Source organism: Haliotis rufescens, unplaced genomic scaffold (genome assembly GCF_023055435.1).
Source record: "Haliotis rufescens isolate VD_foot unplaced genomic scaffold, xgHalRufe1.0.p SCAF_2, whole genome shotgun sequence".
Taxonomy (NCBI): domain Eukaryota; kingdom Metazoa; phylum Mollusca; class Gastropoda; order Lepetellida; family Haliotidae; genus Haliotis; species Haliotis rufescens.
In genome coordinates, this window is record NW_025963890.1 from 35,131,420 (window position 1) to 35,148,694 (window position 17,275).

Consider the following 17,275-nt stretch of genomic DNA (forward strand, 5'->3'; position numbering starts at 1 on the left):
CATTCATGTATTTGAACACATATGTAAGCAACTCGAAATGAATTGAGTGAGGCTGAGTTTGTTTGTGTTTTCTACACAGATGCACAGCTGATCTCCAGTTCTGTTATCTCGAATGAAGAATTCCTTATGATGAGATAGCGTCAGTTTGCTTTTCACACAAGCTAGTTGAAAGTGTATATAGGTAGTGAAACCAATAGGTAGGGCTGGCTATCAATTATCGATAAATATTGGAAAAGTAAATTTAAACTAATATGTAAGAACATATCTCACGGCACTTGTAAGCAGTGACACATTTATGCATGTCTTACACTGTGGACATTTGAAATATAACAAAAATAGTGTTGTCCGGTCTTCGACAATTGACATGACAAGTCCGTTTTGGTAAATCTAAACATTACTTCATCACAATAGTTTATGTAAGTTATTATCGATGACACTAATTTCCCATCATTCATAGTTAATATTTATTCCCATCGACAATAATTCTAATTATCAATCTTTTTAGCCAGCCCTACCGATAGGTAGGCATCAGACAAGACAATGTACCAAAAATAAAAATAAAAATGTTAAAAAAATGTACAAGCTATAAAAATATTTATTTACCCATATTTAAATAATGATGACTTACTGAATACAATCCAACCTCAGCAATGTCGGACAAATCCATTTCACGAACAGAGGGGTTTCGTCTGGTATTTCCTAGATATTCTCACAATTTTCATGTAGATTACCTGTATCTTTTCTCCCAATAACAATTGTCCTATCTCTCACTCTACTGAATGCGATCATTGGGCCATTGCCTACAACTGTGTTGGCCAGATACATCAATGGGGAACAACTCACTCGACGCTAGGGCTGCAACGAATACACTATGAGACGAATACAATTCGTATCACGAATATTGGGAAACGAATACAAAGTTAATTCACGAATACAATAACAAGTCAGCAGTTGATGCATTGTTTGTTATGTTCAGTGAATCAATAACAACAAAATATTTGACATGGTTTGTTAATCATTAATATATTATACATTTATATACTGCACTTATCCAGGTGCTGGTTTCTGCTCAAATGCGACAATGGCCAGTGACCACAATACTGTCAAATTAAATCGTAAGTTTTGTCTTTTGAAGAAATCTGTGCATAAAACATGTTCTTATGGATATTTTCATGTAAATGATTGCATGTTCATAAATATTCGATTCTAGTGGCCACGAATAACAAATTCAGTTCATGAATGGATACAATTCGATTCACTGTAGACGCGAGTGAATCGTAACAACCCTACTCGACACTTCCATCTAAAAAATGACGCTGTCCAATATACGACGTCATCAAGTTGTGAACGCACATACGAATCTCCAGAAATGACATCATGATGAAACAATGTTTTAACGTGAAATAAGCCACACTTGGTACTTTATTGTTCTTTGCATAGCTATCTTATATATGGTTGTGACTGTTATGGGTTTGTAGAGGTGACTTCTATTTCATTGACCAGTAAGAGGAAGAGGCTAAAAGCATGGGTTTTATTTGTAAGCCATCTTTTTCATAGACAGGATAGCTACATACCTGGCACACTGACAATTTACAGTTGACAGTGTCAAGTATGGTGCAATAGATAATAATATTTACTTTTTCATCACTAATTTTCACTACTAATTAGTGTTTGGTGTAACAGCCATTAAAAGTAAACATTTAAGGTATGAATCGATATTTTTTACTTAGTGTTTGACTGTGATCAATAATTGTATCGGGACGTAAAATATTGCAATCCACTAATGCATTGGTGTATCGTCCCACCACTACCCTTATGGCTATTCTCCAATATAGTACATGTTCAAAAGCAAACCAAAAAAACCCACTGCCTACCAACATGGGTTACCTACCCTATATTCAAATTATATGGAACCCCATCTTGGAAACTAAGGGGCTCCTGGGATCTTAGAGGTCTCTTTCAATAGTAGTTGAATGCAGGGACTCCCTAATCTTTCATTTTTAGCATTAAAGTTAATTCAAGGACACCTAAACTTTCAAGCTTAATTTCCAACACTGAAAATCAAAACATTGACTTAAAAACAAAAAAAAGTAGATGTGTAACTATAGGCAAATGTCAATTCTGGACAAACGTACTGCAATACCTTCTGTGACTATAGCCAAATGTCAATTCTGGACAAACGTACTGTAATACGTACTGTGACTATAGCCAAATGTCAATTCTGGACAAATGTACTGTAATACGTACTGTGACTATAGCCAAATGTCAATTCTGGACAAACGTACTGTAATACGTACTGTGACTATAGCCAAATGTCAATTCTGGACAAACGTACTGTAATACGTACTGTGACTATAGCCAAATGTCAATTCTGGACAAAACGTACAGCAATACATACTGTGACCTTCACTGGGCAATACAGCAATACTACAATGTATCATTAGACTTCAGATGACAGTACCACGACTTCTCGTATTTAGGTCCACATGGAATTACGCTCATGGGCCTAAAAACGAAAAATATTTCCTTCAGGCTTCAATTTGAAATTAATTTTGGAGTAATCTTCCTTAAATTAATACCTTACTCCCTTCAATAGTCAATATGTGGTGATGCACTACACAAGGCAAATCTTAATGTACATTCAACAGTAAGAGCAAGTTCAAGTTTGGCATTCTATGAAATTATTTCTTGTCAAATGTAAAATCCATGTATTATATTTTCTCAGTTCCAACAACTGTCAGTTTCTGATTTCTTCAGCGACAGGTGTCCCCTATTTAGGTAAAAGAGCTTAAGATAAAATATTTGAAATGAAAAAATGCTATTTTCCATAATTAGGCCCAGGGCGTAAATATAGTGAATGCCTAGCATCCTGGCATCTACTTCCACACCTGTATCCATGCTGGCAACCCAATCACATCATGGATTCCTGTCACGACAAGCAGGCAATACCTCTGTCTGCTCTGTCCAGGATGCCTGACATAGTCATGACCTATATATTACCCATACATCAATAAATGTTGTGGACTTTTATGGGTGCTTTAACAAGTAATTAACCTACCATTTCTATCATAAACTAACTCGGTCTTTCACCTTGTTAACAGCAACATATGTGGCCACGACATACGTTCCCAGCTACGTTTTTTGAGATATGGAACATGCAAGAGCATTCTTCATAAGTACATAATAAGTTACTTTAGCAAGGCTCTGTCCTCACAAAGCGAGTTTACTGGCTTTCTACTGTCTTCTTTTCATAATTTTCAGGAGATTGTAGTTGTAGTTGATTTGTCTCACAGTCCCTGAACAAAATTACTTTCCCTTCTGCCAAGCCCTTACTGTAATGCTAAAGCCCTAAATGAAGCAAGTCTAGATTTCCCTCAGGTTATGAATCTCTCTCTCACTGGGGATCCTTTTTAAATTAAATGGAGTATTTCTATCATAATATATTTTCAGAGAATAAGCGTTAGTCTACTGACTTGTGTTAGCTGAGTTACTGGGCCAAAATAAATATTACTGGATGCCAGCTTCAGAGGCTGAAGTTAAAAATTGTCCATCTCAACTGGGATTTGTTCATTTAAGCTCAGGCACATTGAGGGAAGGCATTTCCCTGGAGACAGAATCATCTAATGTATTTCCATAGCGCCAAGTCTCAACAATTATGTTACAAGTATATGACATGTGTGATGCCATCTGACATGTAAATTACTATGATCAGATGCATCCACCAGTACACATTGGTCAATAAGTCACCAAGTGATATTCAGCTGTCCAACAGAGGGTGACTGATACATCTTGTATAACCTGTCATCAGTGAATATGCACTGCAAAACTTAGTTCACTTTTTACGGTCATGCATAAATCACAATCATTTGTCTTGTTTATAACATTACAAATGGATACTTTATTTGATCTTTACACAACAAAAACCAGGACTTAAATGCAATGCAAATTTCAGATTTACTTCAATACTGATGGGTCTTAACCATCTCATCTTCCCGAGGCAAGAATGTCCACTAGTCTAGTTTTCACCCTCGCCATTTCAAGCCTACTTTTCTTGGCCTTGATCGACTGCATTTCAGTCAGTGTGGTGAGTTAAACAAGCATATAGTCGACAAAGTACCCTGCCCATTTTAACACGTTATGGTCCCAAACCAGGTAACTGACCCAACATTTCTCTTAGCCCATGTCAAAATACCTGGAATGGAAATTCTAAAACTAACATTTCTAAAACTCCTTAATATCAAACAACACCAGTTCAGTATGTGCTTTATATATAGACATGCAATGTTTGGCAAGGAAATATTTAACAGTTTATTTGTTATACTCCATAAATGAACCCACCCTATATTAAAACTTAAATCCAACTTGTCATGGAAACATAAACAATAAAAAATTTAAAAAGTGCTTAATAACAAAAGGCACAAGTTCAGTATGTGCCTGGTAGACATGCAAAGTTTTGTAAGTATTGAACAGTTTTTGAGTTACGCTCCAGAAACGAACACCACCCTTATAGAACCCAAGTCCAACTTGTTGCCATGGAAACATAAAAAATACAAATTTATAAAATTCCTAAATAGCAAAAGGCACAAGTTTAGTATGTGCCTGGTAAACATGCAAAGTTTTGTAAGAAAGTATTTAACAGTTTTTGAGTTACGCTCCAGAAATGAACACCACCCTTATAGAACCCAAGTCCAACTTGTTGCCATGAAAACGTAAAATAATTAAAATTTATAAAATTCCTAAATAGCAAAAGGCACCAGTTCAGTATGAGTCTAATAGACATGCAAAGTTTCGTAGAGAAATATTTAACGCATGGATAGATGGAACCCATTTCAATATCCCCCGCCCCGTCGAAAAAAAGGCTTGCACTCAAATATATAAAAATACTTGGGCGAGTCGATTGAAAACTTTGACCCACTGAGAAAATATTTGTTTTACATGTAGCTTACTTTTGGAATAATTTCCGCACAAATTGATTTTGTAAAACATACTCTGATTGACCATCAATGTGTGTGAAAGTCCTCTCATATTTTCGAACAGAAAAGTAGCCTTGACATGGCAAGGGTGGAGTCTTGGCTTTGATATAGACGAGTAAACACGCTAGCCTCAGGAAGAAGTCACTACATGGGAATATCCCAGGCCTCACAACAATTTTGTCAGACATGTCAGAAATTCGAAAGATAGCTGCTTCCTGGTCCATGACCGGGCCCCCTAGCAATCTAAATCAAGGAACTGGAAATAATGATGACAAATGTCTCCTGTTTACACACCCAACAGAGGTTGACTGTCTGACTGCAGGGATAAATATGAAGCCTTATTTTATAGAAGCCCAGGATCTGAAGCAGTAGCCCTCCATGGCCACAGGCCACGTATCTGAGGGCTGCATGCCCTAGGGGGAAGAAGGGTCCAGGGGTCTACCCTATGGATTTTCTTGGAATGGTGCATGCGTTTAATGCCAATAGAGAGCAATTGTAAAAAAAATTCCACCACTTTTTTTCTTTGGAATAACGAAGAACAAAAGATGTTTTAGGAAACACATTAATTGTAAATGCAAAGTTGTGCGTAACCTCCATTATAGTCATTAGTGACAAACAATCTACTGTGAAATTTGATTCAGGCGTCAATGGCAGGAATTTGATTGTGGTTGCTGTAAATAACTGGTTGCTGTAAATAACTGGTGCAATCCACCAATCAGTCCAAACACAAAATAGAATAAATGTTTGAATAAAATTAATAAAATAGATTACAAACATAAGTCCTGATACACCAGATATACCATGACATGCAATGATATAACTAGATAGTGTAACAACATTATTTTATGTGTTGCCTAACACCTCACTCACCAATATTCTAGCTATATGACGGCAGTCTGTAAATAATCGAGTGTAGACCAGACAATCTAGTGATTGACATCATGAGCATCAATCTATGCAATTGAGATACAATGACATGCATCAACCAAGTCAGCGAGCCTGACCACCTGATCCCATTAGGATCAACTAAGTCAACTAAGGTACTTCAGTACGGATTTGTTGATATGCCATTTCCTAAGACGTGGAGAAACGGTATGTGATTGTTTTGGAAAATATTGAAATTGATGTGAGCCATTGATTACCTCGGTGTGCGAATCCTTGTGGAGGGCTTAATGACTGTAGTTACGTTTGGAAGTTGGCACAATGATATTTGTTGAGGAAATAACATGTTAAATGTTTGAACTTCAAGATTAAGATTATATATAATAAAATGTTTTATTCAGCTGCAATAATTTTTTATTTTTTTTACAGCCCATTGCAATAACCAACGGCCATATTGTGATACTTACAGCCAATACTTGCCAAAAATGGCCCATAAAGTTTGAAAATTTCCTTCCCAATCACAGTACATGGAACTGATAAAATCCTCACACTGACAATGGCTGAAGAAAGTTGCATATGTATACATACTTCTCAAAAGAAGTTAAAGATGACCTTCACGCAAACATATAAACTATAGGCACATGAAACACAAATCAAGTTTTCATAAACTTCTTTTTAAGAAGACATTCATCATGCATGTCAGCAATGGGACATGTACTTCTGCTTCAACAAACATGCACGCAAGAGTTGTTTCCCCTTATGGGCAATCTGCCTCCATAATGTCATACACTCAATTATCAAAGATACATGAATGTCCCTGCATGAAATAACTAAATAATACTGGTAGGTTAACAGTAATTTAAGGTGATTTGTAGGTCAAGAACCAATATATTCAACAAAAACACATAGCCTATACTGAACACCACCATGCATCTTGTGCTTATTTCTGAATTTCTGAACATAGAGAATTGTCCCGTTCGAAATACTGAATTTTCAGTAATATCTTTGTGCACCTACCTATCAGTTCCCAATCAATGTTGCCACCAAAAGGAAGGTGTCTCTGCGACTCTGCGTCATGCCTGGAAGGGACATCTTTCCTTGACTTCCGCTCCGGAGACACGCCATTCTGGAACAGGTCCTCCTCAGAGTGACCTTTACTCCTGGACTCTCTGTTCATCGCAGCAGTGTGATTGGTTCGCTTCTTGGAGTCGCGAAGATCATTATTGATGTAGTCTGCCTTCTTGGGTGGCACACAGGATGTTTTACTAGCACTTGGAGGCTTGCCATTGTTCAACACAGTGCCTGCAGACTTGCTGGCGCCAGAATGTCTACTATCGTTCTTAACCTTATTTGTATCTTTTTCCTTTTTCTGAAAGATTCTTTTGGGATCAAAGAACACGCGGTCTGTTTTGTCCTTTGAAGGAGGCACATGTTCATTGGAAGCTTTCCCTGGGTCAGTGTTAAGCTTCTCCGAAGTGTTTTTCTCCATGCTGTCCCTACTGGTAGACTTGGTGAGATGAATCTCCTCTATGCCACTGGTGCCACTGCTAACACTGCTGTTGCTTCCTTTCCGACTGCGATGAGATAAGCTCTCTGCACTACTGCTTATGGGCTTATCAACCTTGGCCTCGAAGCCATCCAAATCCTCAAACTGGTCCAGCCCGTATTTGGAATCCGGCAACACTATAGATCCCTGGTTTCCATCAGCAGACGTTGTCCTTTGCCGACTGGGAAATCCTCTTGTCTGGAAGGATTTCTTGACAGCAGGCTTAAAAGATTTGGGCAGTGTGTCCGGGACTTTTTTCTTTGAGCAGTTGTCAAGGTCTTCCTTAGGTTTCTGCATAGGTTTGCTTTTCAGAGTCTTTGCAACATCAGAGTAGGTTTTTGGCTTGCTGTTGATGTCTGCTTTCTCTTCCGGAACCTTTGCCTGAGTGAGGACATCAGTTGTCCCAAATGGGTTGTAAGTACCAGTGAACTTATCTCTGGTCTGCCACTGCTTCATGGCATCTGTGTATAAGTCATATCCTTCCTTGGAGGCAGTGTCATAGCCAGAGTCTTCGGGGAAAGGAGGGGAAGCAGGGAAATCGCTTCCAAGACTGCTGGCATCATCGAACCCAGGCAGGCCTCCAGTCCGACCCAAATCCTGAACATAGCTGGAGTAAGCACTGAAGTAGTCTGGTGAGGATGTGGACAGCCCAAACTGTCCATCCACAGGGTCTGAAGGCTGAACGAAGTTTTCCCAGTACAAATGAGACGGAGACACAGGGTGCGTCATCCCGCTGAACTGGGTCCAGGGTTCAAAGGGCATTCTTCCCCCAGCATCAGCAGGAAAACCTGCATCATGCCTGTCAAGTCCTGCGTGGAAGCTTGGGGACTTGTTGGCAGGGTCTTCTTCGGAGGCTTCGGCCATATTTTAGGTCACACAGAACCCATACTGGCAGAGCTCTGGAAAAGATAACAGATTATGAAAGATAATGCATTGAACATGTAAACATAGACTTGATACAACCCTTCTTCTTGTCAAAAGACATCTTCTGAAAAGGGTTTGAAGAAAATATATATCAAAACTTCATCAATGTGTAGGCCAAATGACTATCAAAACGTTATTCTTGACTGTTCTGTTGTTTATTTTGGACCTTGGGGGTAAATCAGCTTAAAGTCATCAGCCTTTACATATTTGAGTGTGAATTGGGTTTTACACTTTTAGTAATATTAAAGCAGTATCATGGCAGGAGACACCAGCAATGGACTTCACACACTGTACCCAATGTTAATTGAATAGTTCTTTTGGCATGACAAGCAAACGCTTTACCACTAGGCCACCCCTGTAATCTAGTCTGAACAAAACAAACCAGTGACTGTTATTATGCGCAAGGTTCCACATCGTCCCAGTATGGCATTTGATAAACCATTTTAACGTGCCTGACCACCCTATCCACGGAGTCGCCTCTTGATACAAGCATATGTTGCAGGGAACCTATCCTAACATAGTTCTAAATATAATGAGCTTGCCATAGTTCAAGGAATATTTACTAACTATGATCCTGTTTCCTTTAATTTTGAACATTAAGGCTTTGACAAGGCCTCCTTGCACAAATGCACGGTTTGGATGGTCACAAAAAATATTGACATTCTTCATGGAATTTATTAATTTTTTTCAATGGTTATAAAATGAATTTTTTGACATTTTATTATTTGTTTGTTATTGTTGATCAAATCCATACTTGGCAATATAATGATAATTGCCTGAAAATAATAGAGGCTGGGCCAGATAATCTTGTGATTAATATTATGAGAAATGATCCATGCTATAGGGTTAAACAGTGGGGCCTGATACCAACCCAGGATCCTCATGGGTTGGAACTTTATTGTTGATGTTTCAAAAACTGATTTATCGTGTCATTTCACATTAAGTTTGACATGTCACTGTGTCACTTGTACAGAGTAAGTGTACCCTAATAGTCATACTTGTATGAGGGAGTGAATATGGTTTGAGTTACAGGGAGCAATATTCCAGAATAGGTTTTACACATTGTACCTGTGTTGGGAATCAAACCCAGATAGAATGCATAACAACCAAACACCTTAACACCTAGGCTACAACCCTAAACACACAATACATTCTTCTAGAATCCCACATGACGTTCTACACAGTGCTGCAGAAGAAAAGCAACTACATGTATCATCCTCAGTTATCCAGGGTAATCATGGTAATACATCTCCATTCCATAATGACAAATACCCTGAACCCAATCACTGCAAATAGCGTCGTCTTGATCCAGATTCGAATAGAAAGACGCTATAAACAGCCATCCAATCAAATTACTTGCATGAGGTGCAGGTGAAGGTGCAGGCATCACTTCATAAGCAAACTTTTGTTGGAGAACGGGTCCTGACACTGTCCACAATGTCACGATAGAGACATAAACAATACACTGGATAATCTGGGATATATATCTATGTAAATGTGAGAGCATCTCTTAAACTATTCATTGATTTTGTTCCTGCACTCACCTTACAGTGTTATATATAGGGCTTATCTTTATCATGTTTATATGCCAAAGACAATTTATTACCTAGAATACATTTTGCCATATCAAATGCAGCTGCTTACACCAAGACCATATATTATTGGCCGACTCTTCAGAAACTGACTGGCCAGATGACACTATCACATGCAGCTTTTCAGAAACTCTACAATAATGGCAAATGCAGTTTGACGGATAGTTGATGACACCTGATGCTTACCGATGACAAACCAGAAGAGATAAGTAGAAAACAATTCTCAAATGATTATCTTCATCAATGTACTGAAGAATACCTTCATGACCACCATTTCAACATGTACTTGTTATGGCTGTCCGGGTTGGAAATTAAGCATGAATGTCCAGGAGCCCTAAAGATAAACATGATAAAGAGATCACAAATTCAATACATGCTACAGAAGCAACTTCAATTTGTAGGACTGACTGTATGAAAACTTTCTCTCACTCAGATCCCTAATTCCAATTTCAATACCTCCCAGCTTTGAGATGCTGCTAAACCCTACATGAGGCATGTCAGGTGAACTTTCCAATTGGGGTGCATGCTTCCAACTTCTCAATAATGATGAAGCATGAGGAGAAGCTGCTGTACCGTGTTTACTATCGCAAAAACAAATTAAACAGGCAATTCCGCATGAGGGAGGGAGTTGGATTTAACACCGCTGTTAACAGTATTCCAGTTACATCAAGATGTGTCAGCTTGGTGTGGTCACTGACCTCTGAAACAACCCATATGACCCACTACTTCTGAACCATATGGACCTAAGGCAAATTATTATTGCTCATCATTTCAAAGGTAATGGGTAATCTAATCCCAATGTATTCAAATCAATTGGAAGGTCTGTGAATATCATGTATTTTTATGTCTAACAAAGCTCTACTTCATTAATAATTCACCAACACCAGGATACCAAGAAATTTCTGTATAACAAAATCACCAGCTGATGTGATGATCTGGTGAAAATACCTAGTCCTACATCACCTGCTCCAAGAATTACCACTAGCTTGAGGTCCAATTTAAGTTAAACATAGTTGGCTCACAAAATCACACCCTACATGAGGTTTGAAAAACAGGAGGTCAAGCCTAAAACCGAACACAGTAAAACATCAAATTAATGGGCCATCAAAGATACTGTGAATTCCGACCTCTAGTCAGAAATGTGAGTGGACCTACCTTAGAAATTTCTAAATTAATCAGCAAATGGCAACACCAAAACTGTAGACAGTCACCAAGGCTCAATATAATTTTTAAGCAACTGAGTATTTACCCATGGTATCATTCACATTGGGTATTCAGCATACTTTTACTCCTATGGGTCCAGTCTATTAGGCATTTATAAACAGAGCTGACCTATTTTTAAATAATTCTGCCATAAATGCTGATTCAGGCGACTTGAAATTTGCATATGTCCATGTGCAGCTGCAAGCATGTCACATCACAAGCCCAGTGATATACATGGCTAAGTAACACGAACATTTGAGACAAAAGTGACTTTGTGCAATATTCTCTGCTGTGAGTACATGTATTTTGATGCCTGCATTCAATCAGTAAATTATGATATAGAAATACAGGTATGCTAACTGCAAAGGCTTCATTGGGTTTTGGATATTTCTCATGCATATTTCTACGCAAGCAACTCAAAATTAATTGGGTAATGGTGATTTACTGAGTAATTTTACACAAATATGCAGCTTATCTTGAGCTCTGAGTCACAATTACAGTGTTAGAAATTGGCACTGGTCCTCTAGTCCTTGCCAAACTGCCCAATAGGTATCAAAGGACTAGTAGAAATTTGCCATTTTCAATGGTTTTGCTATATGTTTTGATAAGGACTAGTGGACTAAAAATGTATTTCATAATTTACAGTATGTAGAGGATTCTCAAATCAATATACTAAAGATTAAATACTCAAGGAATTTCTAAAGCTGCTGTATCATTCTTCATAAAAAACACTTTATTGGTCCTATAATCATTGAAATACAACTCAACAAACCATCACAGTTGTAACTACAGGCAAACACCATTGTTTTGAACTTTGATGTGTCAAACTTAGTTGTCTTGAAGTAAAAGCCTGGTCCCTGTGTATTCCTTCTTTATTAATCGTTTCGGTTTTGTCGAACCTCGGATAACTCGAAACAATGACGTAGGTCCCTTCAACTTTGACACAATGGTGTTTGACTATATTTACATTACTGTGAAATTCTAAATTCACATTTGGGAACTTTTACTGACATTTAGTCGTCTAGATAAAACCCTGGCTGTGTATCCTTGAGATGTTGTGCAAACCTGGCAGAACTACTTCTTTCTTCCAAAACAATCTTGTTGCATTACACAAACCACTGGTCGGAAAGGACCCAGGAACAAGTTCCATTAACCCTGTCACCTGACATCTTCCCAAGGCAAGGGAGTTAAATGACTTTAATAGTCCTTGAAAGTGCTGAACTAGGCTGGAATTTCTGGCCACCATCGTAGCACCACCAGTGGCTATTACAAGTTATGTCCATACTTTGTCCCTCCTACTGACCAATCAGCTTCCACCTCTCAAATCACTTGCCTTCCTTCAAATATAATAGTGTTACGCAGTGAAGACAATCTGATCTTTACATATATATATATATATATAAAATGGGTCTTTCTTTGCGAAGTGCATCATCACGTGAGTACCTTGATTAAATACATGAAAAGATTTTGAAAAATATCTGTTGATACTAAGTTGTCAGTTTGCTTTGCCACAGGAAAATGACCTTAGGATATAAGTAAATATGCATTTCCAACATTTTACAAAATCTTTAGGATTTGGGGGAACCCAACTTCACATGTGGCTCAAAGTACTGTGAAAAATGCTGCGAAGTAATGTGAAAAAGAAAGAGAGCTAAAGACAAAACTTGACTAATACTGCATCCTCTGCCCTACGACCAATATTCTTATTCATCAGTATCATGGGCTGGTGATGGTTAAGAAAAGTGAGTTGCCATTCAAAAACAAGGCTAGCTGACCCTTTCCTGGTTGTTCAATCTCTTAAAAGAATTGATTCTTTTAGAATGAAACCTTTGAGTGATGATCCAACAAACCCTCCATAGGAGGTCAAATCAGGTGATATTTCTAATCTACGATGGGTGTTCATTAAAGATTTCACCTAAACCACTTAGGGTTATCATATTTGGTTGAAATTTCACATGTGTAATGATACATGTATCTATGGGTTATGTCTGAATTTGCAGCACCGAACTATTTATCTTACCACTTTTACAGGTGTTATGATCGAGTAGGGTGTGACAATGGAGCCAGTAGAATGCCGAGCAGTGATTAGGTTTTTATATTTGAAAGGTCTCACACCAAAAGAAACTTTTGATGAAATGAAAGCAACTTATGGGGAAGATGCCCCATCATATGACGTTGTTAAACACTGGCATCGCCAGTTCAAGTGTGGTCGGACATCTGTGGAAACAGCTGCCATTCCTGGTTGCCCACATTCAGCCATTGATGAGGACACTATCCATCAAGTGGAGACCGCCATTTTGGAAGACCAACGTATAACTGTTCGCCAGTTAGCACAAGATGTCAAGATCAGTGTAGGGTCTGTGGAAAAAATCATCCATGACAATTTGAACATGCATAAGGTGTCTGCACGATGGATTCCCAGGTTGCTCACACCTTTCCAAAAGCAGGAACGAGTCAATTGTTCAAAGGATCTTTTGGACATGTGCCAAAAAAAACAGGCAAACTTTTTTGACAGACTTATCACACAGGATGAAACATGGGTCCATCACTATGATCCTGAGACTAAAGTTCAGTCGATGCAATGGAAGCATGTGGAGTCACCACCCCCAAAGAAGGCACGTGTCCGACCCTCTGCAGGCAAGGTCATGCTCACAGTGTTTTGGGACCAGCACGGAGTAGTGATGATTTCTTGGCAAAGGGTACCACAGTTACAGGAGCTTATTATGCTTCACTGCTGCGGAAATTGCGGGAGGCTATCAAGCTTAAGAGGCGTGGCATGCTGACCAAGGGTGTCAGTCTCCTGCAAGACAATGCTCCAGTACACAACTCTCATGTTGCCCAGACAGAAGCGCGGTCCTGTGGCTATGAAATCCTTCCACATCCTCCTTACTCTCCTGACCTTGCACCATCTGACTTCCACCTCTTTCCAACCATGAAGTCATTTTGAAAGGGAAAACGTTTCACAGATGATGAAACACTGATTTCCGAAGTCAAGTCCTGGTTTGAGACGCAAAATGAGGGCTTTTACAAGCGAGGTCTCCATAGTTGCATAAAACGATGGAAGAAGTGTGTAACTCTTGGTGGTTCCTATGTGGAGAAAGACTAATACCTATGCCAAGTTTCATTCCACTAGGTCCATCGGAAGTGGGTCAGGGGAAATCTTTAACGAACACCCCTCGTACCAATCAGCATTTGCAGTTGGGCGACACACCAATGCATCATGATTTATTACTGCTTGATACAAGCAGTGAAAATATGTAAAAAAAACATAAATACTTTCACCCATTGCGCCATACTTGACACTGTCAACTGTAAGTCATCAGTGTGCCAGGTATTTGGCCACCCTGTCTATGAAAGAGAAGGCTTACCAACCACATGCCACAGTGCACATGCCAGTTTTGTGATAAATATCGGATCACGAAAAAGATATCGTGATACGTATCAGATCGCAAGTTGGTGTATCGTCCTGGCCCTAATCAGCATCCAGGTGTTTAAATTCTCAGTACGAGAGTGAAGCCTTCAGAGCAGCAGAAGATTTCTCTATCTCGAAAAGGAACAAACAGACAGTTCAGAATAAAAAGGTAATAATAGCTGAGCTTTAAACACTGTGGATATTTTACACACTGTGCTGTGGCAGAGCAGTATGATATCTCTACACCCTAATAAACGATGTATCCAATATGTGTACTCTGTCGGTTTTCATTGGTTAAATTCAAAATTTCCAAATAGAATTCAAGGGCAAGAAAGCAGAAAAACGGACACCTGCCGACATTTTGGTAAGGGACGTACATGAGCTGATTCTTTTGTGACGTTCTCTTAGTTTTTCAGACACCATTTTTGTCGCCTTGCTAAAATAACAGGGGGTTTGGGGGCTTGCCCCCTACACAATAGCTGGAATGATTTCATAAGTAAATGTTTATTGTTAAATTACCAAAGTAGATACAAAATATGTGTTCGCTGAAATGTGGCTCTGATGGATGTCAGTGATGAGGTTGTCGCACGTCATGGAACTTATAATTTGAGTACTTTTTCAATGTTGATGTCCAATTTTCGACGTTTATGCATATATTCAATTTCAAGGTTTAATTATATAAACCAAACAAGGGTCATTTTTTCTGCTTATTAGGGGCTTTATCGCCCTATGTTTCAAATAATGATGCTGTCGTGTGCGGCTTTATTAGTAGCACAAAACAAACATGGCAGATAGGTGTCAGGTATAATGCATGTGCACCGAATTCAAGCATCATTCATTTAGACTGGGATTGCTCAGGGATCACACAATGGGACTTGATATGCAAGTCCTTCTTGTGTGAGAAAAGAAGGATGGTCTGGTATTTGCTTAGGTATTTGAATCTAAGAACAATATAAATCTGACATTTGGGTTATGACAAGGCCTCCTTTACATACATGCATAATTTGGAACAGCATGCTTACCCTTTGATAATCAGGTGCACAAATTGTTGAAAAAATTCTCTTATTGGTGACTTGAAAAAGGGATACATGCAGTCAAAGTATGTTTCACAGAGGGCCACAAAACACAAGCTGACATAAATTGTACCTTCAAAGAAACCTTTACACTGGACAGTAGATGTTGAATGGTTATTTACATGATAAGTTTGAAATTTCTTTTATATATGCACACTTAATGCAGTCCTGGTTTCACTTTGGGACATACAAATCTCACAAAGTACAAATCACAGTGGGTACATGTTACTTGGTTACAGAACACAAGTATTGCATATATTCTGTGAGGACCCATGACACACTAAGACTTTAAAGGAGGATTTACATAAAAGGCAGATAAGTGAGTTTGGTTTTACACCTCTTTTAGCAATATTTCAGTATAATCATGGTGGGGGACACTGTACCTATGTGGGAAACTGACCCTTGGTCTTCTGCATGATGAACAAATGCTTAACCACAAAGACACCCCACAAAAAGCAGATGATATCAAACTGAATACAAAATAATCAACTTTGAGGATATTTACTACATCTTTGAGCATGCTGTGCAAGTTATTTTGAGGACAGGTATCGTGTTCCCTTGAAACCAGTTTATTAATGACCTAAATGTGATGTCTATCAATATCAACAAGGCCTTCAGTCAAGTTCAAGTTAGACACCTTTATCAGATAAGCCTGAAAAAAATATCCTCTTAAATTGCTTGCTTGACATAATCAAAGAGGATCTACATTACTAGGGACTAGATGCAACACATTATATATCCTGTACTTAACACCAGAAAAATATTCTAGAACCAAAAAGTCCAATTGTGACAGAATGAGAGTAATCTAGTCATAGACATGTGAAATATCATAACAAATATAATGACATGTGAAATATCATAACAAATATTATATAAGTCCATAAGACATCGGGGTCCTGACTATTGTTTGGTGATATCTTTTTCTTACTATCAGATTAAAACGTGATAAATTCACAAAGAGGAAGTGGTATCTTGCATTTGCTGCGGAAATTCTGTTGTGTTACTTCGAACAAACGCAAGACTAGCTGCTATAATTAGACCATTCTCAAACGTCACAGACAAAACTCATCTGGTTGTTTTCAATCTTAAATGCAGAAATAGTTCACGTGTTTGATTATGTTGTGAGTCTGTACTTCGATTTCATCGCAAAACATCAGTTTGCACAACAACTGCATTATCCCGTGTGTTTTGACGTACGGTATGGCGATCGAAAAAGAGAATAATCGGCGTGTTCCGGGCAACAGACGAACGGATTAATGCATGCTTTTCCATTTCAATGCACGGTTACACTAAGGCGAAGGACGGAATAATATCCAGACGACCGAATCATACAATAACTGCACATGTGAACCAAAAATACAACACTGAAGCACATTCACTTACAGTCACACACCACCATCGGCATGGAGCAGTTGTCAACTCTGAAATCTCGCCTCCGCCCCACGTGACGATATCTTCGCGCCCGCATCCGCGAGAGGTCGCCATGACCTCATTTGTAGCAGACGAACTTCCTAGACATCGTGAATAAATTACTCGACTTGTTGTAGCAACGATCATCAACACTACTGTTTGAGGTATAGCAATTATTTTCAATTACTTTGATTTGTTCTCAATATTAGTTCCTGGTTTAACCTTTTTTTTTTGCTGTCATTTCGAGAAATCAAACGTGT

At 38.6% G+C, this 17,275-nt stretch overlaps 1 protein-coding gene across 1 annotated transcript in view; it reads right to left on the reverse strand.

Annotated features, from left to right (window-relative positions):
* LOC124113072 overlaps nucleotides 1–17,070 on the reverse strand; it is a 37,555-nt gene extending 20,485 nt beyond the window's left edge. Inside the window, exons 1-2 of the mRNA XM_046473319.2 lie at nucleotides 16,989–17,070; nucleotides 6,873–8,300 (exon numbers count right to left, since the gene is read on the reverse strand). Coding sequence (XP_046329275.1) covers nucleotides 6,873–8,265 — 1,393 coding nt within the window. The 5' untranslated portion in view covers nucleotides 8,266–8,300; nucleotides 16,989–17,070. The remainder of the gene's footprint in view (nucleotides 1–6,872; nucleotides 8,301–16,988) is intronic.
* Between the last annotated feature and the right edge of the window lie 205 nt (nucleotides 17,071–17,275).